This window comes from Grammomys surdaster, unplaced genomic scaffold, assembly GCF_004785775.1.
Source record: "Grammomys surdaster isolate TR1022 unplaced genomic scaffold, NIH_TR_1.0 655, whole genome shotgun sequence".
NCBI lineage: Eukaryota > Metazoa > Chordata > Mammalia > Rodentia > Muridae > Grammomys > Grammomys surdaster.
Window position 1 is genome coordinate 422,395 of NW_021605074.1, and position 25,081 is coordinate 447,475.

The window sequence follows — 25,081 nt, forward strand, 5'->3', positions numbered from 1 at the left end:
AACACTGGTAAAAGTAAACACTGAGTTGAGATGAAGAGGCTTCTTTAACTACTTGGCTAAGAAAAGGAGCAAAAAAGGATAGTGGTCCTCATAGAGGCTCTGTCAGGAGAGCATCATCTGTATCCACATGTTAGCATGCTGAGAGACAGTGAGGAGCTGGGGTGAGACTCAGAGGTCTCATGCTTGCTTAGCATGCCCTAGATCCTGGGTTCTAGCCAGAACAGGCAAAGAAAAAAATATCATAAGACGTAGTGAGCATAGCATTACTTAGAAAAGCAGGTAAAAAACAAGCACTTGTCTTCTCTTGGTATCAAAAAGGATTCAATGAATACCGAAAAACATAGAAATTGCAAGCTTCTGGACAGGAGACGTTGTATATCACTTTGGTCAGCGTGGAAAGCAAATAGAGGAAGATGTCAACTGTCCCTTATGTGGCTTAAAAATATTTATGTTTCACAAATGGCCAATAAACACTTTTAAAGAGTGCCCAGCATCCTTATCCACCAGGAAATCTCAAGAAAAACTACTTCAAGATTCCATCTTACCCCACATTGAATTACTGTAATTAAAAAAACAAAACCATAGTATTTAGTAGTACATATACTAAAATTGGAACAATTTAGTAAAGATTAGCATGGGCCTGCACAAGGGTTACACACCAATTTATGAACTGGTCCATATTAAAAGACAACAATAGCAACAACAACAACAAAGCCAAAACAAAGGTCGCCACAACAATGGAAATGGCCCCACAGGGAAAGACAACCACTGCCAAGCCTGATGATTTCAGACCCACACAGTAGGAGAGAACCTATCCCCACAGTTGTCCTGTGGCCTCTACCCCATGTTGTGTCCCCATACACAAATAAATAAATGCACTTTAAAAAGTGCTATGCCATCTCTCCGCCCCCTAACCCCTTTAATGCAGATCTTTTCATTTTGTGTATACAAGTATTTGCCTGGATGTGAGTCCAGAGGAAGGCATGGAATCCTGGGAATTGGAGCTATATACAGTGTGAGCCCCAATGTGGGTCCTGGGAGCTGAATTTGAGTCCTCTGCAAGAGCAGAGGTAGTCTTTTTTTTCTTTTTTAAAGTTTTTATTTATTCTTTGTGAGTTTCACATCATGTGGCCCAGTCCCAGTCATCTCGCTCCCTGTCCCCTTGGATCTGCCCTCCACCCTTGCAACTCAAGCCCTCTCCCCCAATAGAAAATACAAACAAACAAAAATGAAAACAAAGCATAGAAAACATCTTGATGCTGGAGTATGTCGCCGTGTGTCCCACGGTATACCCCTCTGTCCGCACATCTTCACTTGCAAAATGTTCATTGCAATGAGTCATTGGTCTGGTTTGAAGTCTCTGGCTTCTGTGACACCATCAATATTAGATCCTCACCGGGACTCCTCCTGATTGTCCTGTTGCCCTGTGTCATGGAGATCCTGCAGTTTTCAGATTGGCAGGACCTGCCCTTTTACATACTCCAACAGTTCAAAGATGATGTAGATTTTGGGGTAGACCAACTCAAAGCCCTGGATCTGGGCTTGGCCGGCAGTTGAGCTGGTCAGCCCACCAGCTCTTCCTTATTGGCATCACCAGGACAAGTTTTCCGGCACTTCTCTGACTAGGCCACCCAATGTTACTACTGCCAGGGCGCAGGCTCAGCTCTTCTGCTCTCATGCCCTCAGGGCTGGCTCACCCAATCCTTTGCCATCAGGACCAGCTCCACTGTGTTGCCCAGGCAAAAGGCAGAGCCCACGCTCTCAAGTGCTATGGCCAGTGACAGGCAGGGATAGCTCTCCTGCTCTCATGACCTTGGCACCAGCTCCCTAACTACTGCAGATGGCTAGGGATGAGGTGGAGGAGGGTACCACCCCAGCCAGCCCCTCATAGTGGACGAGCGGTGATGGCCAGCTCTGAATGCTTATACCCTTACCTGCACCACTTCTGTCACCAGGGCCCGCTCTTCTGAGCACTGCAGCCAGCACTCAGCCTGCTCTTATGACATGGTAGCCAGTTATCCTGACTGCCGAAGTATTCTTAACCAGGAGCTATCTCTCCAAGCTGGATAAACTTCCCTTCTTTAAATGTCTATTCAGTGAGTACAGTCCATAGAGAATGAAATTGCACAACTAGGAGCTGCATGAAGGCCTGCTTGTCCTTTACTGTACTGGATACTCAAATAGGCCTCTCTCTTTTGTTCCTCCCAGAATTTTATAGATGGTGATATGTAAAATGAAGCCAGATAAAGTTCAGGAGGGAATGAGAAGTGTGAAGTCTAGAGGCGCCACACCACGAAGGCTGAACTGAGTAGAGATCCCTGAGGAATTACCAATAATGTTCACTTCTTTTCCTCCCAAGTGAGAGAAAATTGGTCTTGTAAGCCATTAATCTTGGCACTTGGGAGGGCTGAGGCAAGCAGATATCTTTGAATTCAAGGTCAACCTGGTCTATATAGTGAGACTGTCTCAAGAAAAAAAACGACATGGCCAAGTTCAGAGAAAACAAAACAAGTGTGTGATTCCCCTCCCCCCCAGGGTCTGGGTAATGTTGTGTATTGTCATTTTAGGTCTTTATAGTTGTTCTGGTTAGTATTTGTTTGCTTGGTTTTGCCAACTTGACACAAGTTAGAGTTATCTTGGAAGAAGAACCTCAACTGAGAAGATGCTTGCAATCGGAGTGGGCTGTAGGCAAGTCTGGAGGGCATCTTCTTGATTAATGGTTGATGCGAGAGGGCCCAGCCCACTGGGGATGGTACCAATCCTGGGCAGGTGATTCCGAGTTGTATAAGAAAGCAGGCTGGGGCTGGAGAGATGACGCAGAGGTTAAGAACACTGTGTCTCCTCCAGGGAACCAGGGTTTGATTCCTAGCACCCCCTATGACTGCTAACCACTGTGTATATAACATTAAGGGATCAGATGCCACCTTCTGGCCTCTGCTGCCACGGTATAGGCATGGTGCCCAGGCATACACACAAGCAAAGCATCTATACACACACATTAAAAAAAAAAAAAAAGCAAGCTGAGCAAGTTATGCTGATCAAGCCAATAAGCAGTGTTTCTCTATGGTCTCTGGTTTAGTTCCTGCACTGACTTTACTTCATGATGGGCTGTGATCAGGATATGTAAGTCAAATAAATCCTTTCTTTCCCAAGTTCATTTTGTCCCCAATTCCTTTTTTTTTTTTTGTTCCCCAATTCCTAATACCACTTTGACTACTCAAATCTGAGTCTAAACTCCCATAGAAGTGCTAAATGTCTTTCCTATGATTAACCTATCCTAAGACTGTTCTCAGGGTGGGGCATTTATCACCAAATATAGCAGGAGGCACATTCTCCTACTTGCTAGGTGTGACAGTATTTTTTTGTTTTGTGTTTGAGATAGGATCTCACTGTGTAGCATTGTCTGACCTGAAATGTAGCCATCACTATCCTGAAGGCTGGGCTTCTGGGCCGAATAAGAAAGGAATCAGCAGGACACATATTCACCTCTCTCTGGGTCCTGACTGTGGATGTAGTGTGACCTGCTGCCTCACATTCCTGTTGGCTCAGCCAGACCTGCACTTTCCTCTCCATCCTCACACTGTGAGCTGCGGGCCAGGGTGGGAGGGTGTGTGGAAGGGAGGTCTCTGTAAGTGTCACACCTGGCAGGGAAATATGGGTGAGGTAAGAATACACTTAGTTCAGTTTGACTTAGTTAGCCAGCCTGAATCAAACTTCTGGAGTCTGATACCAGGCATTTTATTATAAGCATATCAAACACAGACAGGCTTACATGCATTAGCTTAAGGGCCTAGAGAAGGATCTGGTGTGGTCTCAGTCATAGTATAAAGGTCATCTGGGTTATTAGGTACCTCCTGTCCGGGTTGTGGGAGCTTGGGGGGGGGGTAGCCCCTGGCTATACAAATAATTCTAGGGTTATCTAGACTCTAAGTATCTCTGATCCTGATTGTGGGAACTTGATATAGTCTGGCCCTTCAGGAAATGCAGATCACCAGGTTATTAATCACCTCTAACTCTCAGCCTTCTGGGTAGAAAAACAGGTTATACATCTTTTTATTTGAAAAGACAACACTGAGTTTCCCTGGTGATCTGTGGGTGAAAGGACTTTTGTGCAGTGAGCTTATAGAAACCCTTCCATCCTTATTTATTTATTTATTTATTTATTTATGGTCAGGCATTTAGTACACATACACACACTCACACTTTTTAAAACATTAAAAAGACAGTTCACAGAATCACAGAATGGTAGCAAATCTTTGCTAATCATACAGCTGACTGAGGACTTATCAGGGACATGTAGAGGCTACTTAAGGTAATCTGAAAAGCTACCAGGATTTTTAAAATAGGCAAGATACATGAAAATGTGTTCAGCATCTTTAGTGACTAAGGAAAGGGGAACCGAGTCCATGGTGGCATAACACACTGCATCATAACACAAGGATGGAAGAAAAAAAAGCAGACGTTCTGGTGAGAATATATGAACATGGTGAAGCCTCTTACCCGGCTAGTGGGAGATGTCATGTAGACAATATTTTGGGCTTACAGAGTGTGTAAGGACACGGCTAAGAGTCCTCAACTCTTTGCTTTGAAGTTCCATCCACGAGTAGTGTGAGGGGAGTAGACGCTTTCCACACTGCTGGTGGGAATGTAGCCATACCACCACTATGGAAGGTTGTTGTACTGGCTGGTTTTGTGTCAGCTTGACACAGCTGGAGTTAGCACAGAGAAAGGAGACTCCCTTGAGGAAATGCCTCCATGAGATCCAGCTGTAAGGCATTTTCTCAATTAGTGATCAAGGGTGGGAGGGCTCATTGTGGGTGGAGCCATCCCTGGGCTGGTAGTCCTGGGTTCTATAAGAAAGCAGGCTGAGCAAGGCAGGCGAAGCAAGCCAGTAAGTAACATCCCTCCATGGCCTCTGCATCAGCTCCTGCTTCCAGGTTCCTTCCCTGTGTGAGTTCCTGTCCTGACTTCCTTTGGTGATGAACAGAATGTGGAAATGTAAGCTGAATAAACCCTTTCCTCCCCATGTTCTTGGTCATGATGTTTGTGCAGGAATAGAAACCCTGACTAAGACAGCTGCTCAAAAAGCTGGACTCTCAGGCCCATATGTTAAGAAGTCTAAGTTGACATATCATTGGAGATTTAGTACATCCGTGTTTATTGCTGGTCTACTCACAACAGATATGGAATGGAAGCAGTCTATATACTCATCAACAGATGCATTGAAGAAGAAACTTTGGTCCATTTATACAGTTTAGTTTCATGCGGCTGTAAAAAATAATGAAATAAAGGCAGTCACAGGAAAATGAAATGCCATTGGCGATCACGCTAAAGCAAAAAAAAAAAAAAAGCCGGAATAGTTTGGAATAGTAGTATTTTATTCTTATATGCAGAATATAAATTTGTATGTAACTATAGTATGTATGGTTATGTATGTAAGTTTATGAAAGTAGAAAGGGGACCATGAGAGGGGGTGAAAAGATCTACAAGAGAGGAAGAAGAAGATGGGTAATAGGATTGCCGTGACATGACAGTGGAAGACATGATGATCTGAGGAGAGAACACAGATCAGTAAGGGAGGTACTGATGGGTGGAGAGAGCAGTGGAGGACCAGGGGAGAGCAAAGGACACAGGGAAACACACACACACACACACACACACACACACACACACACACACACGCTTTGCATATCAACTTAAAGGCATTTCAATATGAGGTGCAGACCAGGTACAGAATCAGTCATAGCACTATACCATGGGATTTCAGCCCCAGCTCTGGGTATGTAGAAAGTCTCAAAAACAAGTCATTAGGGGCGCAGTGCAGATGAGCACTGAACTAAACTGGCTGAACACCACATTAATGACTAAAGGCCACGCTGACTCCCTGCCAGGGTTCAGCTGGCCCTTGTTTTTCAGAGGACCAGTGTCTCTCTGTTCAGCTCCTCTCTATAGCCCAATCTGCATGAATTTGCATGAGCTGAGCAGAATCCTCCTTCTGAGGTCACCTTGAGGCTGCACCCTTTGTCAGGTGTCTGTCTACACTGCCCAAAGGCATACGTGTTGTTTCCAGGTCCAGCTGGTGTGTGTCAGTCTCTCTCTCTATTTTTCTTTTTAACAGTGTCTCCTTACATATCCCTTGGCTAGATTGGAATTCCCTATGCAGACCAGTCTGGCCTCAAATTTATAGAGCTCCACCTACCTCAGCATCCTAGGATTAAAGACATGTGCCAGCATGTCTGGCTGTCTATATCCTCTTCAGAGGGTAAGGGAGGGTGCCTTACTAGGCTGGCCTCAAATTCCTGAGCTGAGAGGAACTTTTTCCACAGTGGCCTCCTGAGTAGCTCAACCTGTAACACACTTTCAGTACTAACAGAACCCAGCCACGGAGGTACAAGAAAAGAGTTTGCAACTCCACTTCATGACGTAAACCCCAAAGAGACAGTGTTTAATAGAAGAACAGTAGTCATAAAAATAATAATAATATATAGTTAAGTGCATTTAATAGAAATATCAGTCATTACAGTTCCTTATTGCTGGTCACAAAAAGCATATAAGTCTTTTGTAATCAAAGTAATTTTTACCATGCAAAAGGTATTTTTATTATATTCATATGAACAGATTAGATTTGAAAACAAGTTTATACAGATTTCAAAAGGTATGTTAGGCCCAAAGAAAACATGGAGTTTATTTAAATACTACTAAAATTACATGGGATGCCGCTGGGCATACTCACATTCACAGTTTACGAAGGTAGAAAACCTCACCTTCTAGAGTCAGCTCTGAGAGATGTGTTTCAGTCAGCACACTCACTCGCTAGGTCTGTTCTAACACAGGCGGAGGGAACACTGAGAGACGGACAGCTTTAAGAAAACAAACTTGACATGTCAGCAGCAGATTTCAGCTAAACCAGGTTGGAAAACAATATTTACAGTGACTGAAGTACAGTTTCTAGCTGAGACTGAAAATTGGAGAATAGACTGTAAGCTTAATACTTCAGACAGCACTATGTGGTTATTTATTAACAAGTTACATATTAAAATATAATTCCCAAATTTGATTTAAGAGCACAATTTTAATCTAGTCAATATAGTTATTTCCAGAGACATAAGGATAGAGACACTCCCCCAGCTAGGCTTATTCTCCAGTAGTAAGCCTGAGCCCTCTGGGGTCATGCTTAGGAAATAAGTCTACCTGAACAATACTGGAAGCACCAGTTCACATGTGGATTTAATGCTGAGTAAGACAGTCACTGTTTTGAGATGCAAGGAATTCTCAAAACTGACTCATGGCTTATGAGTAGTGGCAGCATACTAAGCCTGGAGACACCATAGAAACACATCAGCTGAGGTAGGGCCCACCTATTCAGTCACCATCACATTACTAGGACTAGGGCCCATTTTGAAAATAACAAATGGGAGAGGGGGTTTATTTTAAAGCAACTGACTGAATTGCAATTTAACTTAGCCTCATAATTAACCATAGCATATTTACTTCATAATCCTTCAATAAACATGTCAACCTTACCAATAAAGCATTTCCTCAATCTTAAAACATTATTTTAAAAGATTAAATTACCCAGTTGGTATGGTACCAAAATTAACTTCAATATCCAAGTTCACAGTACTACTCAGAAATGAGTGTCTCCTGGGGCTCCAGAGTACAGAAAAGAACTGTTTCCTCTGTGGATGTCGATCACAGAGTCTGTGAGGCCACGTGCTGAGTTAGAGGGCCGTGGACAATTGGTACCATTGCTTCAAGCTGTTGTCCTTTTACTATAAGATGAGATTCTAAATACATGAGCTATACATATATACAATCATCAGGGGATGTGAACAGATATGCACACTTCCTGATCAAATAATGATAACCATTTTTTCCCAAAGGAATTCTGTTGAGTCACTAAAGAATCTTCTTTCTATCTCTCTATCGAAGTCCAGACCAGCTATGCAGATAGGACGCCCATCCAGAGGAACGAGAAGCACTTTCTTCCTCACCTTTGGAAGATTAAAAGTTCAAATTATTAAATCTTATCAATGTGAAAACTAAACATAGACTAATCACTAGACAGCATAAACAGATATTGTCTATTTCATTGATTATAGGTACTATAAAGGACACATTATTATTCTGAATTTCTTAGGAGCATGGTATTAAAGCCCAGTGTGACAGGTACCTGAACAATACCACTGTTGAATTTAGTATGCATCGCCCGTACCCTCCCCCCCCTCAACCTTTTTCTTAACTTTTGTGAACAGAGGCAGACTTTTTTTTTTTAAATTTTATTTTACTTGAAATCATTGGGGTTTGAATCTTTAATCAGTCTTAGAAAAATCTCTTTATTTACTATCTTTGCTCTATTCTTTCTCTTCTGCCCCTTTTAGAACTTCTATCATAATTATTTTATGTGTCTGAGTATTTCATTTCCATACATGCCTGTGCAACACCTGTAGAGGTCAGAAGAGGGCATTGGGGCCCCTGTTACTACAGTTACAACTGGATATGAGCATCCTTGTGGCCGCTGGGAATTGAACTCAGGACCTCTGGAGGAACAGCCAGTGCTCTTAACTATTGAGTCATCTCTCCAGCCCCTAGAACTTTATTGTTGTTAAAATGATGCCAATTATGAAGAATGTTTATGCCAAAATACATACAATTTCACACTAACCCAGGTACCACTGACCAACCACAATCTCCCCTTCCATTCTCTTCTCTGTATGTTGTTTCTCTCCAATTTCCCTTTCTCATCTTGAAGACTTGTCACAAGCCTATGTGACTTTTCCTAGATGCTTATTAGGTATTATCTTTCTCTAGGGGTCTGAGAAGCTTTCCCAAGTCATTTGAAAGCATTTTTTTTCCCCACAAGAAAGTTCACTTTATAAAAATCAACAACAAACAACAGCTGTCCTCCTCTCCCAGACACAAGTATCTTAGACTGGCCAGCTGAGGGTAACCTTGAACTCTTGAACGTCTTCTACTACCTCCCAAAATGAAGCTGCAATTAGAGGTATGTACCACATATTTAGGTATCAATGGGGATGGAAGCCAGTGTTTGCATGCTAAGCAAACTTTCTACAGAACTACCTCCTCAGGCCCTGGTCTTTTTTTTTTTTGTTTTGTTTTGTTTTGTTTTGTTTTTCAAGACAGGGTTTCTCTGTGTAGCCCTGGCTGTCCTGGAACTCACTCTGTAGACCAGGCTGGCCTCGAACTCAGAAATCCGCCTGCCTCCGCTTCCCAAGTGCTGGGATTAAAGGTGTGCACCACCACTGCCCCACAGGCCCTGGTTTTAAAATTCTAAGCCAACACAGAGGGAAAGGCCTCCACAAGGAAGGACAGGTCATCAACTAAACATCTGCCCAGTGCTTTCTTCCTCTGGTTTTCTGGGTCTATTTCTTGATACTCTATACAATTACTTCTTACATGTGTTTTGGTTCACTTGGTCTGCCAACTATATCTGTGTCAGTCATGAATATATCATGGTTTTTATTTTGTGGGTTCTCATTTCCTATGTCAGTGAGAGAAGCAGCAAATAATTTTAAGATACTCAGGAAACTCGTTAAAATAAACTTTAAGAGTTACATTTAAGTGCTGGTGAGATAGTTCAGGGGGTAAAGAGCTTGCCTTACAAGCCAGATGACCTGGGTTCAATTCCTGGAACATACCATAGTGGGAGAGAACTAGCTTCCAAAAGCTGTCCTTATGGTTTACATGAATCATGCGGCTTATACATATCCACATATGCATGCACCTCCATGCAAACCTACACATTAACTGTGGTTTGAATATGAAATGTTGTCCACAGGCTCCTGTGTTTGAGCCCTTGGCCTCCAGCTGGTGGCTCTGTTTGGGGAGGTTATGGAACCTTTAAGAGGTCTTGCTGGAGGAAGAATATTGCTGGTGGGGCTCTGACATTTTACATCCCGGCCCCATTTCTTGCTCTGTCCCTCTGCTTCCAACTGCCAGGCTAGCCTCATGTTCCTGCTTCTATGTCTTCTCTGCTATGACTGATTGTTCCTCTCTGGGGCAACAGGCTAAAAGAGACCTTTTCTTTTTCCTTAAGTTGTTTTTTGGTCATGGTATTTTATCATAGCAACTGAAAAAAAATGAAATTAAAACATAAACTTAAGAACTGGTGTTTTCCTGTTCATCCACAGCACTTAGAAACACAGGCCTTAGAGTTCTAGGTTCTGAGTACTCCCATGTATACTCTTGTGAAACTGTCAAAAGCTCTAAAGCCTCTGAGATTAGTGTCTTTTAACTGTTAATCACTGTGGAGGACACAAGCTCACAGATCCACACTAGAGAAAGCAGGAATGTTACGCACACAGCTTTTGTCTCCTCAGTGGAGGGATGAACATAAATGTTAATAGTCTGGTGACCTTTATTTTGAGCTTTGTTTCTCAGTCAATAGAACCCATCTTTAGGGGAGATGTCACATGTATTTCGTAGCCTGATGACCTCTACTCTATCTCCCAGACCCTTAAGCTACAGAATTCATCTTCATAGTAGAGATCACATGTACTTTGCAAAAGAGTTTTACTATAGTCACACTGTAAGCTTTATTGTACATATGGCAATTTTTACCAGGAAACTTTCTTTTCCAAAATTGTAATGTACTTAAATACATCTATAATTGCCTGGTGTCAGAATCCAGAGTCTGAAGCAACACCGGCTAAGTCATACTGAACTATGTTTCCTTCTTGCCTCTTGTAGTTCCTTTCTCTGCCAGTAGTGGAGCTTGCAGGGATCCCTTGTACAAATCAAGGAATTCTAAATTAAAAATGGGAGATACTGAGTACCTGCAGTATTTTATATTAAGCATACTGGATAGATGATTGAGAATGTATTTTTACTAAAAGCTGCATCTGAGTGGAAGAAAACACATTTCATTCCTGAAGTGTTGATAAATTTTATAATGAAGCATGGTGGTGCAGGCCTTTAATCCCAGCACCTGGGAGGCAGAGGCAGCCAGATCTCTAAGTTTGAGGCCAGCCTGGTCTACAGAGCGAGTTCTAGACAGCCAGGGTTACAGAGAAACTCTGTCTCAAACCAAACAAAACACAACACAAAAACAAATCCCAAAATGTTATAATGAAAATGAATGTAGGTTTACTTTGAGAGAATAAATTAAAACAGTACATAAAAGCAATTAAGGATAATTAGTTATTAAAATATATATGATATGGCTAGCAACATGGCTTAGTAGATAAAGGTGCCTGCTGTCACCCTATGATCTGAGTTGGATACCAGGAATCCACATAGTGGAAAGACAGAATCTAGGTTCCCAAACTGTCCTTAGACCTCCCAAAGTGTGCCATGGCAAGCATGCACAGAACATATACCACAGATACACACAACAGACAAACAAGACATAAATACATGGTATATTCTCATGTTGACATTTTTTGTTGCTATCTGAGATAGGGTCTGGTTATATAGCCCTTATAGTCTGATATTCACTCTGTGAGCCTGCGGACACTCTGTAAGTACTGAGAACATTCTTCATTAGGAAGACAGGATATATGAAAACAGATTCAAAGGAATTACCAATACTCATTATGAAGTAAATAATCCTGCCAAACATTAAGTCTGAATCTCATCAGTTCTCTAGATAAAGAACTCCAGAGGTACAGCCCCAGACCACGAGCATCAGGTTGCTAAAAATGTAAAATCTTGGGTGAGGTCCAGCAGGTAAGTCTCACTAAGAATACCAAGTGCCTTAAATTCAAGGGCCACTCTAAATTTATTAGTTTATTTAGGATGTATAGGAGATAGAGGAACATGGTAAAGAGCATCAAGATGAGAACATCAGTTACAAGTTGGTATCTATATATTTTGGGCCTAGTATTGCACTGCCACAGTAAGTACACAGTGCACTTGTAAGGTGTTCTTGGTGCTCACTTTGCCCAGATCCACCTAGATTAATCAGAAAATTGCATATATGAGTAAGTATAATGCTGCTATAAATACCAAACTGAAAATGATGGACTGCCATGGAATAAATGATCAGTTTCAATTCGTAAATGGTATATTAAGTTAAAACAAATGACTTATTGTAACTCTGAGGGGATACAAACAAACAAACAAACAAACAAGCAAACAAGTCCAAACAACTAGACCCTCACAACCATTCACTCAACTAAATCTGAAAAACTGCAACAGAACGAAGCTTGAAGGAGACCATCAACTAACGGCAGAGTAGACACAGATTTGCTATGACACAGCAGTCATGGCGCGGTAGGAGATTACAAACCTCTAGTTCTACATCTGCTAGAAAAACTGGCCATGAGTTGAAAACCAGAGACTAACAACAGCTACAAGGGACATTACTATATTTTCTCTGTATGCTCAAGAATGAAAATATTCTAGACCAATTCAAAAATAAAATCGTGATTCTAAACCAGCATTTTCAAGTCAGGCCTATCAAGCACAGCATTTCAAAGGAGCCTAGAAAAACACTGTTAACCTCACTGATAACCTCACTATAGTGCACCATGGGACAGCACCTGAAAAGTGGACTGCTAGCCAGAGACAAGAATTAGGTCACATGGTCCCTCCTACTGTCAGGGAGTGGGAGTAGAGTCAGGGGAGGTGAGGGAGGAGGAAAACATGTAAACACACACTGAAAACAAAACACATGCAACTTCACACCAGGATATAGATGTACTTCAGAGATAGGCCATACTGTATCTTACTGTGTACTGAACTCACTGATGTATTGCAACTGCCTCAAATGTTAAAGAGCCAGTTTTTCAACCCTAGTTGTGTGTATGACAAAAGTAATCCAAGTGAATAAAATTTACACAGGGAAAGGTTCCACACACACATCAGTTCTTGAGCGAAGGATCCCACACCAGTGAATGCCTCCCATTGCATACCTTGAGCAACTGTGGCAAGCTTTCCCTTTTCTTCAGGGCTGAGCTGCAGCATCGTGTCTATCACAGGAAGAAGCCTCTCTCTTTCACTACCGGGCTTGAGGAAAATGAACCGCAGCAAGACATTCTTCAAGTACTCCAGGTTAGCCACAGACTTCTCGCGCTCTTGGTTTCTTTCCAGTCTTCTTATTTCACTTTTGAGAAGCTGGCATTAGAGGTTAGTTATCAGAGAGTGTGGGGATGAATACACACATTCCATCCTCTCCTTGAGTAATTCCTGCCCCATGAAAACAAAACTGGAGTGAAGACAACAGTGAGAGCTATTAACTAACTCAGGGAGGGAGTAAACCGAGGAGCAGGTGAAGTGCTGTAGTTTGACAGTTTCCAAACACTGCCATGGAGAAGAGCAGAAGCATCCAGTGTGCCCAAGAAGCACGAGCATCACAGAGATGCTGAACGGAAGCACTAAATGGACAACCAGAGCTCTAAGTTGGGGCAAGTGCACTTCCTGCTTCTACTCTGGGACATGCAGCGCACTGGAGTCCTGGAGCAGGTGGGGAGGGGACATCTGCAGCCTCCACTGACCCCTTCCCTGGCCCCGTTTGCAGAGGCAGGCTGTCAGGATGTCCAGAGCAAATAGAACTTTATCAAAACAAGCTCAGTTCAGGAAAACTAAGGAGCACTAGACGTTATAAATCACTACCTGAAAAAAATGGAGATAATTTGAAAAGTAGTATGAAGTTAAAAACCAAAAACACTCCCTGCCTCAAAAAAGAAAGAAACAAACAAAAACCCCCCAAAACCCAAAACAACCAAAACCCCCAAACCCGTTTATTTTTAAAATTTGTGTGTGTTGAGAGTAGAAGGGGGTATATTTCTAGTGCAAGTACTTACTTAGGCCAGAGGTATCAGATCTTGGAAACAGAGCTACTGAAACTGCAAGACCAGTCTATATGTTAACCACTGGGCCATCTTTCCAGCCCTTTTCCTGCCCATCTTTGAGGATAATTTTAACGTTTTAAGTAAAACTGTTATTTTTGTGGTATAGAAAAGTTGGCCTACTGTCCTAAGATCCAGGATCATTTAAAACGTGACAGAAGTCTAAGAAATATCGTAAGTGCAATGCGTGTATTATATGATCTATAGAAATGGACTAGTCAGTGATGCTAGATATGACGACGGGGCTTTACAAAGTGGAAACCTATAGAGACGAAATGTATACTTATAGAGATGTATATTAAAGTATTTAGAGGTCATCATAAACATGAATCAGTACAAAAACCAACCTGGCAAGGACAGCTGGTAGCTCTACATAGAGGAAAGGCACAAACACAGAGAGGCAGAAGCAGAAGTACGTGCTTGCTGCCAGGCAGCTACAAGTTTCGGTTTTGCCTACCCTTTTTACAAGCTGCTGTCGCTGCCTCCTGCCCGCCTCTGCCACCTCCCCATAATCATTCATTCATTTATTTTTGGGGACTAGGTCTCATTATGTAGCTGCAGCTGACCTGGAATTCTGGAATTTGTTATGTAGATCAGGCTGGCCTTAAAAATCAGATATCTGCCTGCTCTAACTCCCAAGTGCTGGATTAAAGGTGTGTGTGTTACTTCGATGTATGGCTCAGTTTCAGCTTTCTTCCCTTAAGGTTCTCTAGTCATTATGAAGATTAAATAATTTTTTTTGGGGGGGCGGGTATTCAAGATAGGATTTCTCTGTGAAGTCCTGGTTGTCCTGAAACTAGCTCTATAGCCCAGGCTGGCCTTGAACTCACAGAGATCCACTTGCCTCTGCCTCCCAAGTGCTGGATCATTCATAGAGGGAGAAAATATCTCATTTGAGTGCTCTTAGCTATAGTCCTACATGCTTGTTGTATCAGCTAGCACTCAGGAAGTAGAGGTAGGATAATCAGATATGCAAAGCCATCTGTGGCTATATAACAAGTTCAAGGCCAGCCCAGGGTTTGTTCTAAAAAATAGGAGGGGAGGAAGGAGTGACAGTGAAACAGACAGAGATAGAGAGGGAGGGAGGGGTGGAGGAAGAGAGAGAGAGAGAAAGAGAGAGAGAAAGGGAGAGAGGGAGAGAGGGAGAGAGGGAGGGAGGGAGGGAGGGAGGGAGGGAGAGAGAGAGAGAGAGAGAGAGAGAGAGACAGACAGAGAGAGAGAGAGAGAAGCGAACAGGGAGGGAAAGCGGGGGAGACGGAAAGCGGGAAGAGGAAGGAGGGGGAAGAGTCGGGGAAAAGGGAGGGAATGCCTTGAATTACTGGTGCTCTATTGTCCTTAGTATTCAAGGAGATAAGCTCATGCTTTATTTAAGTCTATGAGGAACACTGACTGGGAAATGACTGCCCAATTGCTACGCTTTCCTAGAAAAAGTACAATTAACAGTATTTAACAAATATAAAATCAATAGTTCCTTATCATGAGGAATCTAATATAAATAACACAGATGCTATGGATGCATCTGAAATGTGAACTTGTAAATGGGGCACACATACACTAAAGGGTAGAGAAGCAACTGGCACAGAGCATTTCAGGGTAGCCAGCTTCCGCCCACACCTTAATTTGCTCCATAAGGATGGCGTTGGTAGCCTCTGTCTCTCGAAGCAGGCCGTTTAAGTGATCTGCACTCTTCGTGGTGGAACTCAGCTTCTCAGCCAATTCTTCTTTGGTAAATTCATTGTGCCATAAGGAGGCCTCTGTAAGACGTTCTAAAAATGAATTTTAAAAATCAGAGGTTACAGAAGCTAAATAAAAAAATGAAAGGTCTTACTTTGTAACATGTACACTCCTTGTTATTCCTCTACAGGACATGCGTCGGCTCAAAGGTTCTAGCTGAAGGCAGCACCAGTAAGCCTGGATTTCTGCTGTAGGACAAATAGTGTTGGAGTACAGGCTCTGTCAGCCTCTCACAGTTTAGGCTTTTTTTTGGCAATTTTTTTGGGCGGTGTGTGTGTGTGTGTGTGTGTGATATAATCTAATCCAGGGCCTCATGTGCACTAGGGAACACTGAGTGTCCAGTGTGACATAGTACTGGGAGATGGGGCATAGTGGAGTGGTTAGGTCAAGGGAGGTGTGCCTTTGACAGAAAACTGGAGCCCCGCCCATTCCTGTCCTCTTCTTGGCTGCCATAAGGCGCTCCACCATTCCATTCTGTCTTGCCAGTGTCAAAATCATAGGGCCTAGTGACCATGGGCTGAAACTGTAAACTAAGACCAATCTTTCTTCTTAAGTTACCTTTCTCAAGTGTTTTGTTACAGTATCTGAATGGTAGCTAACAAAACAGTGAATACAAATGTGGTCCCAGAGCATTAGAAAGATGAGAGTTCTCCTGAATTATGAACAGTCATATTCATTACATATAAGAAGAAACATATCAGAACTATTCTGTATTTATTACAGCAAATTTACCAGTATTTCACTGTAAAGGATAAACTGAACTTTCTGAGAGGGTAAGGGGACAGTTTATTTACTGTCTGATAACATTAAAGGACTTCTTTATGACTTCTAGTGGCTTCATCACACACTTCTGGCTCAGGCTTATGTTAATGCTGGTTTTTGTTGTTTGTTTGTTTGTTTGTTTATTTATTTATTTGACAGGGTTTCTTTATGTATTCCTCTGACTGTTCTGGAACTCACTCTAGAGTCAGAGATCCACTTGCCTCTGCCTCCCAAGTGCTGAGATTAAAGGTGTGTGCCACCACTGCACCACTGCCTGGCTATGTTTTTAGTTTTTTTTTCATTTTTTTTTTTTTTCGAGACAGGGTTTCTCTGTGTAGCCCTGGCTGTCCTGGAACTCACACTGTAGACCAAGCTGGCCTCAAACTCAGAACTCAGAAATCCGCCTGTCTCTGCCTCCCAAGTGCTGGGATTAAAGGCGTGCGCCACCACTGCCCAGCATGTTTTTAAAGAGATCAGTTTCATATTGTAGTATCTTTCACTGAAATAGCTCAAAAACCACGTAAAAATCAGAGTAGTATTTATCAAACAAGACAGCCAAGGTAAAAAATCAAACAAAACTAAGAATTATTCACGGAGGCCACCTACCAAGCTTGGTGTCAGGAGAGCTAAGGAGCTGCTCTAAGGACTGAGTGTGTGTGCCGGCTGATGACACAGACTCGCTGTCAGTTGTCTCCATCCCCTCCCCCGCCTCGCGGGCCACAGTGTGCATGTCCAGAAGGGGGAGGTCCGTGGTTCTTCTTTCTCGGAGGCTTTTCGAAGGTGGATGGGAAGAAGCAGGGCCTAGTAAATATTTTAAAACTGTTAAAAACAATGGACTTGACCCCAACATTTCTTTAATAAAGTTAAAGAAATTAAACAAACAGAAGCTAAACAAAGAGAGGATGCTACATGGTTAGATACATTTACTCACTTGACATTGAACTAGGCTAATCACTCACTGCTACTTGCTGCCTATGATGAAGAGTTGGCTGATGCTTACTCTGCATGATCCCTCATCCTTTCCACATGCTGCAGTGTGCTGACGCTCTCTATCGCTGCCTTACACTGTCGTCTGCGCTGGTACTTAGTGCTGCCTGCTTACATCGCCAATGTTCAGATTACAGAGCCCAGAGTTCAGTGGAGGGAACCATCAGTCACCATAGAGTTCTCAGGCACATGCCTTTAATCCTAACATTTGGTTGACATAGTGGGTTCCAGGCCAGCCAGGGCTACGTAGTATGATTCTATCTCAAAAAAGGAAGAAAGAATTTCTTGCTTGCTTATAACAATGACTTTTACAGACCTGTGAAGCTCATAAGACATTTCCAAATGCATGACTTGATTGGTGAGAAATTAACTCTATGCAAGGTTTCAGCTTAGTCTAGATATTTTTTAAGTTTCAAAGTTCATTTATTTTCAAAACTGCCTTTCAATAACTAACTCCCCAGCCCTCTGAAGCACAGTTAGCCTCTGGCTGCCTGTCTGGAGCATTTCCCTGAGTTTCTGACATTTCTACCAACTGCTTATTACACTGCGGATTCCCAATTATGGCCTTGTTGTACAACCTGTTGTTCTTTGGCTGATCATTTCCTTTAAAACTCTTGGTGTAAGTTAAATTCTCCTAAGGTCAGTTTTTGACCTTGTTAAGTGACCTGTGCCTACCAATGCTCCATGACATTTCCTATGGGAAACAAAGCACCATGAACATAGGACTAAGACATCACTGTCAAAACTGACATTCTCTTGGCTTTTACTGGAAGCAGAATAGAAGACATTGGGTGAGGTGACAATTCCACCTCACTAAAGTCTGAGGGAAGAAGCTGCACTGGCAAAAGACTAGTCAAGTACAGTTCATAAGTCCCTAGCTCTGCCCAAAGCCTCCAAAAGAACACATGTGTTTGAGGCAGAGTACTAGATGACAGAATTAGAACTCATGCCATTACACTGATAGGGAGTATGTATAATCCAAACAAAACTAATACATTACACAGACGGTAACACAATTATGAGCATCAGTGGTCTAAGAAGCTGCATAGGCTGCTGTAAGTATAATTAAGAAGGGTGCACATGCACATGACTCAGGTTTATGTCCAGTAAGCAAGTCAATAATTCATTAATCACAGAATTGACAAAGGTTGCTGCTCAGCAACTTTTTCCTTTACATTTTACATGTTTTTTTTTTGTTTGTTTTTGTTTTTTGGTTTTTCGAGACAGGGTTTCTCTGTGTAGCCCTGACTGTCCTGGAACTCACTCTGTAGACCAGGCTAGCCTCGAACTCTCAAACTCAGAAATCCGCCTGCCTCTGCCTCCCAAGTGCTGGGATTAAAGGCGTGCGCCACCGCCCGGCGTTTTACATGTTTTTAATTATTACTCTTATTGTTTTTTATTTTGGGTCTCTTGGTGTTTTGTATGTATGTCTGCATGCTGTGTGCAGGCAGTGCCATCAGAGGTTGGAAAGGGTACTGGATTCCCTGTGACTAGAGTTATAGGGATGTGAACAGCCACGTAGGTGCTGGGGATCAAACCCAGGTCCTCTGGAATTGCAGCAAGTACTCGTAACCATTGATTCATCATCCACTATTTTACTTTCTCCTCAATTTGTTAATGATGTTCTTATGTGATACAAATATGCCCGAACATAAAAAGGTAACCTTCCCCTCAACAGATACACATACTTCTTGTGGACGGCTCACTCTTGAGCTGGAAGAGCTGAGCTTCCACCTTGGAGAGCTGGTGCTGCAGAGTCTCCACAGTCTTCCTGTGCTCATCCTGCAAGTGTCGAACTTGGTCTCGGAAGCTGGTACGGAGCGCTTCATTCTGGGATGTTAGCTGACACATTGTCTGGGAATGTTCCGACTTCATCATGGTGTTCTCAGATTGAACTGAACACAACCTGAAGGTGAGAGGAGCTAAGTTCATAAGAGAGCAGTGCATAGTGAGTGAACTACACTTGCAGAAGCAGCCTCTATCGGCTGGATTCTCTGGGTTCAGTCCCTAGCACCATAGAAACTGGACACATTGGTACATCCTTGTAATCTCAGCACATAGGGGTGGAGGCAAGAGGCTCAGAAGGTCACCCTCATCTACATAATGAGTGATAAGACTAGCCTGGGGGATGGAAAGCCCCGTTCCACTTTTAAATACACTTAAACACACACGGTATTATTCTACTTCATATGATTTTATGTAGGCAGCTCATATAAGATTAATCTACCTATTCCATATTACCTTGAACATGTGAGAAAGGATACTTTTCACAAAGAAAGTCTAAAGGAAAACACCGATTTTTGAGTGAATTAGCAGCAAACACGCAGGTGCAAAGACCTGGTTTATTGGAGCTCCTTCTGACTCTTCTAGCATATAAGATTTGCTGGTTTACCTTGTAAAACACTAGCACCTAGTGTTCCTACTCTAGCTGCTGGCTCTGAGCCAGTGGTCCTGGGAATGAGCTACTACCAGCAGTCCTCCACTTGAGCTTGACACAGTCAGGCTGACAACAGTTAGCAGACCTACGCTTTGGGAGCAACTACTTAATTAATTTACATTTATTCTTTTTATTATTACTGTGTGTGAGTGAATGATGGGAGTGTTACAGGCATACACATGGCAGGAGTCAGAAGACAATTTTGTAGTCAGTTCTCCCCTTCCACTTTTTCATGGGCTCCAGGGGCTGAATTCACGACCCCAGGCTTGCTCAGCAAGTGTCTCCCCGTTGAGGCATCTCAGCAGCCCGAGCAACACTTTATTTGTATCTTGGTTATTCTATGTTTGGTTTTAGCAAACCTCAACCAGAAAACATTAATAAAATTTCCAGAAATATTTGCTCATAAAAATTAGAAGCAATTAAAAAATAGTGAAATCTGCCCTCTCCTGGGTCTCATGCCTGCCAGTCTCAAACCTGATTCCAGGGTTGAATGAACATTCTTACCTATTGGGAGTATACAGTATTAAAATGATTTTTCTGTCATAAATATATATACCATATAAGTTAAAACAGATTTAGTGTGTCTAAAGAAAAAAAGGCAATACAAAAAAAAATTAATGTTTTTCTTTCCTTTTTTTTTTCTTTTTAAAGCCAGGCCTTATAACAGTTCAGGATGGACTTAAAACTTGTCATGTAGCCCTGGTCCTGAACTTGATTGCTGAGATTACATGTATATGCCACCATGCCTGGTTTTAGCAAAAGGGATCTTAATGACCAAGTTCATAGTGTTTTGCAAGCATTTTGTTTCTAATAGTTACAATAATGTAAAAAAGGAACCATTAGCAGTTCCAACAGTTTTCTGAAGGCTGGGATACAGCTCAGAAACATAGCACTTGCCTGTGTTCAATCTCTAGCATCAGACACATAAAGATTACTTGGTAGCAGTCTTCAGGTGTTATCAGCAATACTTCTGGATTTACTAGCAAACTAGCTGCTTGCAAGTTCCTCACATGGAACTGGAATACCAGCCCTGACAGATGCTTATCATTCTGTCCCAGTTGTGACTTGGGTGTTCATATTAGTTAGACTCTGTAGATTATATAAACATCGGTTGGCCTCATTTGTAACTAGCTATTTTAATTCCTCCTTATGGCAATAAAGACACTTGGGTTGGAAAGCCCTTTTTTTAAAACGAAGTTCCTGACTATAAAGGCTGTAAGAGAGGTGGGATATCAGATGTCAGTTGTTCACAGAAATGCTAAAGATAAAAGGGTCTGAAGGGATGCTTGCTGGTGGGTAAGTTATCAGGCCTCTGTAAGCTCTGACTCCTTACTGCAATCCAAGGAAGAACACAGCAAGAGTGCCAGGCTGCTTGCCTGCTACCAGTGGCATCTGCTGCTGCTGGCAGCCTTACTTTTCCCGAAGTTCTGCCTCTTTGGTCACAGTTTCCTGCAGCATCCGGTTGTGCCTCTCTAGCAGAGTGTCATGCTCAGCCTGCAGTGTCTGGAACTCCGATACACTGATTTGTAAGCTATTTTGGCTGTCCTGTAACTTGATTTTCAGTTGGTCAATCAGCATTTCCAGGTGTTCTCTAAAACAGAAAGTTTAACATTTATGAAAGAGGTAAACTCATTTTGTGGCCTCAAATACGTTTGCTGTTTCAGTGTCAGACTCTTTGTTACTGTGGATGATTCTAAAGGACATATAATCACAAGAATAATTGAAAAATGTTAGAGTGAGATTGCAAATATCAGGCACTACAGACTTACAAAAAGATGTTTCTTGAGTTTAGTCTATATAGCTGTGGTTGGCCTGATACTTGCTACAGAGCACAAACTGGCTTTGAACTAGCAGCAATGCTCCTGTCTCAGCTTCTTGAGTACTGGGATCACAAAGCTTGGGTTTGTCTGGGTTTGACATTTCATTCTGAAATAGGACAAGACATCACATGGTATCAGACTAGGCTACATTATGTGTTTGGGGTTATGTAAGTTAGAAAGGAACCTCACATACTACAGCATGTGAGGCTGAAACAAGTGAAAGGCTATCCTAGAAGAAACGTCTCTTTATAATTAGAGTAAAATCTTGGTGGAAATAATGAAACCCCACAATTCTTCCATAATGCATATATTATTAGTTCCTTAAAAGATGTATAAGAAATGGGCATTCTCTAAGGTGACAATTGTCGTTCACAAGAAGCTCTAATAAAAATCACAAAAATAGGTTAAGAAAAAGTGTAAAACACGGGAGGAACTTAAAACATCACATTGAAGTAATCTGAACTCAAGATTCAGGTGTGTTCAGAATGGTTCTTAAGAAATGATGACAGTTACTAAGATATACTTATGATAGCTATGGGTAGAGAAAATATCTTAATAGATTCCTAAACAAAACCTAACAGAAGCATAAACATAAGCATGCAAACGTTACAGGACTATGCGTCCTGTTCAGAACCTTAGAAGCAGGTATAAAGCTATAAGTAACTGACCTCTGCTACAGACAAAATGGACATGCCACAGCATGTCTGAACCCTCTCCCCTTCCCCATCTTTCTGAGAGAGAGTTTCTCTGTGCAGCCTCGGTTATCCTGGAACTCACTCTGTAGACTAGACTGGCCTCAAACTCTCAGAGATCCACCTGCCTCTGCCTCCTAAGTGCTGGGGTTAAATGGTGTGTGCCACCACGTTCAGCTCATCTCTTGCTCCTGGTATATTTTTGAACAATTTACAAAATGGATCTGGATGCTAATTTTAAACTGGTATTAACACAGCACTCAAATCAAATGGAGGCGGTCAAAAATAGCATAATGTATACTTAATTTTAATGCCTACATCTCTGCTACATTTGGATCTTATTGAGACAAGAGGTTAGTTTAGAGACCGGATTCTGGCTTTAACATCCTTTAGAGTTTGCAATAATGCCCGTGCTGTGTCCTCCCCTAATTGTCTGGGAATATGGTGACACCAAGAATTTCTCTGCTCACTGGCAACAGTACCTAAAATTCTAGTCAAAAGCAATCAAAATGGGGGCTTTTAACCAACTTTGGGAAGCCCCTGTATTTGTATGGGGAAAACCTTAGACTTTACCTTTCTTGTTTAGCTCCCTCAGTTTCAGCCTGAGACACAGATTTATTTTTCTGTTGTTTTAGAACGTTATGAACTCGGACTTTGTAGCTCTCAAATTCAGAGGTGACAGCAGCTTGTTCTGCCTATAACGTTTAAGAGAGAGAAAATTGTCACTGCGATATGATCCTCCTATGTCCTTTCAGAGGCTAATGAAATGAAGTTAAAAAAAATCTGTGAAAATGCATAAAATAGCTTATTATTCATTTTAGCCTTTATTAACGCTACTAAGAGTTCTGAGGCTGGGTACGGCTGCTTGTCCCTGCAATCCCAGCATCCAGGAAGACTGTGAAGAGTTTGAAGCTAGCTTGGGATAGACTATGATTTCCAGGTCAGTATAGGATAGAATAATTCCGTTTCATAAAATGAACAACAAATCAAACCCCAGTATACCACAAACTTAACTGAAACAGAAACCTAGTTCTGTTGGCCTGACCGCTTTTTAAACTTCTCGACTTCATGTTTTCACCACCTGTAAATTTTATACTGACACTCTTTGCTTCTATTACTTTACAAAAAGTTTTTTAAACTAATGACATGCTCTTTTATAAACAGAAAAAACTGATTTTCAAAGACAGATTCATTTGAACTTCACTCTCAATACACAGTGATGAAAGTTAAATTGTGTGATTCTGAAGTGATCTGTAGACTCCCACACACCTGTCACCATCACTCAGGGAAGAGAGATGCTTCTAACGAAGCCACAGCAAGTACCTAAATGCTTTGTATGCTGACGCCAAGGAAGCAGGCCCATTCTATTAAAATGTCACAGTTATTTACACCTCAGAAAAAACTGCAGTGTTTTCCCAAAATAAATATGTGACATTTTTACACATACACATTGCTAAACATAAATGAAAGGTAATTGTACACAAGTTTTTTGTTTTAGAAAATAAAATGCTGTCAAGAGATGGTTTTATGGCTAGAAGTACTAACTATGCAAGTCTGAAAAACCCGAGTCTGAGCCCTGAAATCCATGTTTTGTTTTGTTTTTTTTTAAAAGCCAGATCAGAAGGTGTGCAATTACCTTCCCTGTCCTCCTATGGCAAGTCAGGAGGAAGAGACAGGAGACGTGTGTGCGGCAGCTGGCCCTGAGTCGACAGTACAGCAGCAGAAACAAGACAGACATTGTCTCGACAAGGTACAAGGGGAGAACCGTCTCCCGAAAACTGACCTCTGCCCTGCACACACACACGGTGGTTGCTATGTGCTCACACTCACACATGGCTACAGAACACTCCTCCAGGGACATGGCTGGAAGGAAGGTTTGTGGTGTTGGATTCCGAGCAGAGGAGCTGAGGTGGGTGTGCATCTGCTAACTACAGAACACTGCTAGGGGATAGCCCTGGAGTGCAGGAACCCCGCGGGTTCAATTCTGAAGGACACACCTTGGCAGAGCGGCTCTCCTCCTGCAGGGCCACCACCCTCTGCTGGTATGCACTCAGTGTGCGCTGGTGCTGTTCTGCAGAAGTCTTCAGATGCTCATGGATTTTGTGTTTCTCAGATGTCATCTCAGCCAGCTGAATCTGCAGAGACAGATTAAATAGTAGTGGGTTATTTTCAGATATGAGTAGAACATTTTCTTACTAGTAGGCTGATTTATTTTTTGTAAAAATCAGAATCTGTATAATTTAAGACTAAATATTTAATGTTTAATTAAATACCATCAGACATTATATATATATAAAATACAGCAAGTATAAAACCAGCTTGCTTCATGCACTTTCTTTTCAGTCAGAGGTAGAGATGAAGTTTTGGGCCATGTTTATTTTATTTGCACTATTCTAGACTGTTAGAGCCTCAAAGGCATGATAGTCATTAGTCTGAACTGTGTAATATTACTAGATTTTTCCGCTTCTGCTTCAGCAAAGTGCTGAGTAATCTTAAGAATCCCTCAAGAGTAACTCCTTACCCAATAGGAAAAGATCTAAAAGATAATTTTTTTCCTTTCTTTTTTTTCTTTTTTCTTTTTAAGGTTATCTTCTGTAGGTTGTTTTTTTTTTTTTTGTATTTTTTTCTTTTTTTTTTTTTTAAATTTTTATTTATTTATTATATGTAAGTACACTGTAGCTGTCTTCAGACACCCCACAAGAGGGCATCAGATCCCATTACAGATGGTTGTTAGCCACCATGTGGTTGCTGGGATTTGAACTCGTGACCTCTGGAAGTACAGTCAGTGCTCTTTTTTTTTTTTTTTTTTTTTTTTTTTTTTTTTTTTTTTTTTTTTTT

At 41.8% G+C, this 25,081-nt stretch overlaps 1 protein-coding gene and 1 pseudogene across 2 annotated transcripts in view; one reads left to right on the forward strand and one right to left on the reverse strand.

The window, feature by feature from the left end:
- The first annotated feature begins 584 nt into the window (after positions 1 to 584).
- Positions 585 to 685, forward strand: LOC114633441 (annotated as a pseudogene).
- Positions 686 to 6,475: 5,790 nt separating this feature from the next.
- Positions 6,476 to 25,081, reverse strand: part of Gcc2 (GRIP and coiled-coil domain containing 2) — a 46,503-nt gene continuing 27,897 nt past the window's right edge. For both annotated transcript variants that reach the window (XM_028782008.1, XM_028782009.1), the window contains 8 exons: positions 24,241 to 24,378; positions 22,817 to 22,938; positions 21,146 to 21,322; positions 18,983 to 19,200; positions 16,914 to 17,108; positions 15,426 to 15,577; positions 12,876 to 13,077; positions 6,476 to 7,994 (listed from right to left, as the gene is read on the reverse strand). In XM_028782008.1, coding sequence (XP_028637841.1) covers positions 7,924 to 7,994; positions 12,876 to 13,077; positions 15,426 to 15,577; positions 16,914 to 17,108; positions 18,983 to 19,200; positions 21,146 to 21,322; positions 22,817 to 22,938; positions 24,241 to 24,378 — 1,275 coding nt within the window. In that variant the 3' untranslated portion in view covers positions 6,476 to 7,923. The remainder of the gene's footprint in view (positions 7,995 to 12,875; positions 13,078 to 15,425; positions 15,578 to 16,913; positions 17,109 to 18,982; positions 19,201 to 21,145; positions 21,323 to 22,816; positions 22,939 to 24,240; positions 24,379 to 25,081) is intronic.